The 2500-nt window shown below is 33.6% G+C and overlaps 2 protein-coding genes across 2 annotated transcripts in view; one reads left to right on the top strand and one right to left on the bottom strand.

The window, feature by feature from the left end:
- LOC122250641 (WD repeat domain phosphoinositide-interacting protein 3) overlaps window positions 1–689 on the bottom strand; it is a 15345-nt gene extending 14656 nt beyond the window's left edge. Inside the window, exon 1 of the mRNA XM_043012131.2 lies at window positions 513–689. Within this exon, the coding sequence (XP_042868065.1) occupies window positions 513–579 (67 nt within the window). The 5' untranslated portion in view covers window positions 580–689. The remainder of the gene's footprint in view (window positions 1–512) is intronic.
- Window positions 690–936: 247 nt separating this feature from the next.
- The window catches only part of LOC122250648 (UPF0193 protein EVG1), a 7863-nt gene continuing 6299 nt past the window's right edge, over window positions 937–2500 (top strand). Inside the window, exon 1 of the mRNA XM_043012167.2 lies at window positions 937–1058. Coding sequence (XP_042868101.2) covers window positions 965–1058 — 94 coding nt within the window. The 5' untranslated portion in view covers window positions 937–964. The remainder of the gene's footprint in view (window positions 1059–2500) is intronic.

The raw sequence follows: 2500 nt of genomic DNA, 5'->3' as shown, positions 1-2500 counted from the left end.
CAGACATCAACATACACAAACACATGTAAATAGACAGCAAGATACCCTAGTAGGCCTCAACAAATATTAACAACATATATCCACCCACACATATAAACACAAATATACCAGGAGATTGACCCAACTATCACCAGACACCACTGAGGCATTCACAGACCTCAACAGACACCAGCAAGACATTCATGGTCATCAGGAGACAAGGACAACGCATCCACAAGCCTCAGTAAGTCATCCACAGACATGTCAGTGAAATCTTTACTAATCACACCCTCACGTGACACTACAGGACAACACAAGGGCCTTCAACACCATACACGATAAAAGAGTAAAAAAAATCAAAATTGTGATCTATCAGACTAAAATCAGTCATCGCTATGCCTGATGAAATGCAAAGATAATCCTCTGAAAAAGTTGCCTTCTCATTTACTATTAAAATCTCTGATATGTTACAGCTGAAAAATAATACGATTTTATTTTTAAAATGGTAATTACATAATAACCCTCTATCTTACCTTGATCTTGGTTGAACCCAGCATAAGCCAGGCCATTGCCATATGGGTTCTTCGGTCCTAAGTTCATTCTAAATTCTTCTAAAAACAAAAACAGATTTCAAAGTCGGCGTCTTGTAAACATCTCTTCTTCCTCTCTGACCTGCCGATTCTACGCCATACGGTCCAATAATCCAAATATAAACCTGTGAAAAGAGAATATAAGTATTGTAATATTAATTGGATCTATTTTTTGAAATAAACCTTAAATTTAATGGCAATTGGTAAGTAAAAATGAGATGTCAAGAACCCTTTGAAAGTTATAGAAAGTAGGAAATATTTTTAAAGGATCTTACACTCAACACTTGAATATAGGAACATCAAAACAAAAGGGGTGAACCAATCACGTGACGAGAGGCGTTTTCTCCAGCCAATGATGAAGAGATATAGGTTGTCATAGAAACGGTGTAAACAATATGGCGTCAATGTCACGTCAAAATGTCGCGTCTGGAGGAATATTCGATCTTCCTCGTGTTACTTATAGTGAATCGACAAGGCAACTCCTAAAAGGTGAGAGCTGACATCAAGGCTTATCATTTGAGAGCAAGGCTGACTCGAAACTCGGTGGAAAAAAGGGTGAAATTTGTTCTTGAAGACAGGTTGGCATCGCTGGCTTTCAAATGTCAAAGCTTGAATATCTTATATAGTGCTGTTTTAGGCCTTTGATGACGCTTATACTTCACATAGATTTAAGTAGATATATTTTTTTATCACAACGGTCTTTGTTATATAGAATTAGATTGTTATATAGAATTGAATTAAATTTGTTCTGATAACTTGGAGTTGAGATGAAGAATTTTTGATAAGGAGAATGAATAGTTCTTGCTATATTTTAGACCATCTTTTCTTAATTACTAAATTGAAACATAGCAGTTTAAAAGAGTATGTATACATTCAAAATAATCCAGGCATTCTATCTATGTTAGGAGTACACACACACACACACACACACACACACACACACACACACACACACACACACACACACACACACACACACACACACACACACACACACACACACACAATAAAATATACACACACAAATAACACACACACACTATACAAATATATATATATATATATATATATATAATATATAATATATAGTCATATATATACATATATATATATAATATATATATATATATATATATATATATATATATATATATTATATATATATATATATATATATATATATATATATATATTATATATAAAATATATATATATATAAATATTACAACACATCAAACAACACACACACACACACACACAACACACATATATAATATATATATGTGTGTGTGTGTGTGTGTGTGTGTGTGTGTGTGTGTATATATACATTCATATGTGTATGTGTGTGAGTAGTTTGTGTGTGCTGAAATTAAGACCACTAATTGAGCCTTCTGTTGAGATAAGTAGATCGTCTGTTTTTTTTTCCCAAGCTCTTCTGTAGTAGATAAACAAATGAATATCTTCATAAAGCAAGAGATGTACGCCTCAAATTGTTATGTCTTTACCAGAAAAAATAATTTCTAACATCTAAAATCTTCACTTCCAACTCTCGCCATGCAAAGTAATATAATTTCATCTACATTTTTTTATGCAACTGTTATGAATTTTTTTCCACATAAGCTCTTTTCAAAGGTTATCAAGGTCACGTGAACTTTACAAAACCTAATATAAATGTATTTTATGTGTTTATATATTAGATTTCATAGAGAAAATATTGGAGAGGTACAGTTCACTTTTACTTTTGCCTGATGCGAATTGTTAGTGAACGAGTCTCTCTCTGTCTCTTCACTACTTACGAGTATTTCTCTCTCTCTCTCTCTCTCTCTCTCTCTCTCTCTCTCTCTCTCTCTCTCTCTCTCTCTCTCTCTCTCTTTCTCTCTCTCTCTCTCCTCTCCCTCCTCTCTCTTCTCTCCTCTCTCTCTCTCTCCTCT

The sequence above is a fragment of the Penaeus japonicus genome, unplaced genomic scaffold (assembly GCF_977035675.1).
Source record: "Penaeus japonicus unplaced genomic scaffold, GWHDUDI00000001_assembly GWHDUDI00000031, whole genome shotgun sequence".
NCBI lineage: Eukaryota > Metazoa > Arthropoda > Malacostraca > Decapoda > Penaeidae > Penaeus > Penaeus japonicus.
The sequence above is the reverse complement of the archived record's forward strand: the minus strand, read 5'-3'. Positions and strand labels throughout refer to the sequence as shown.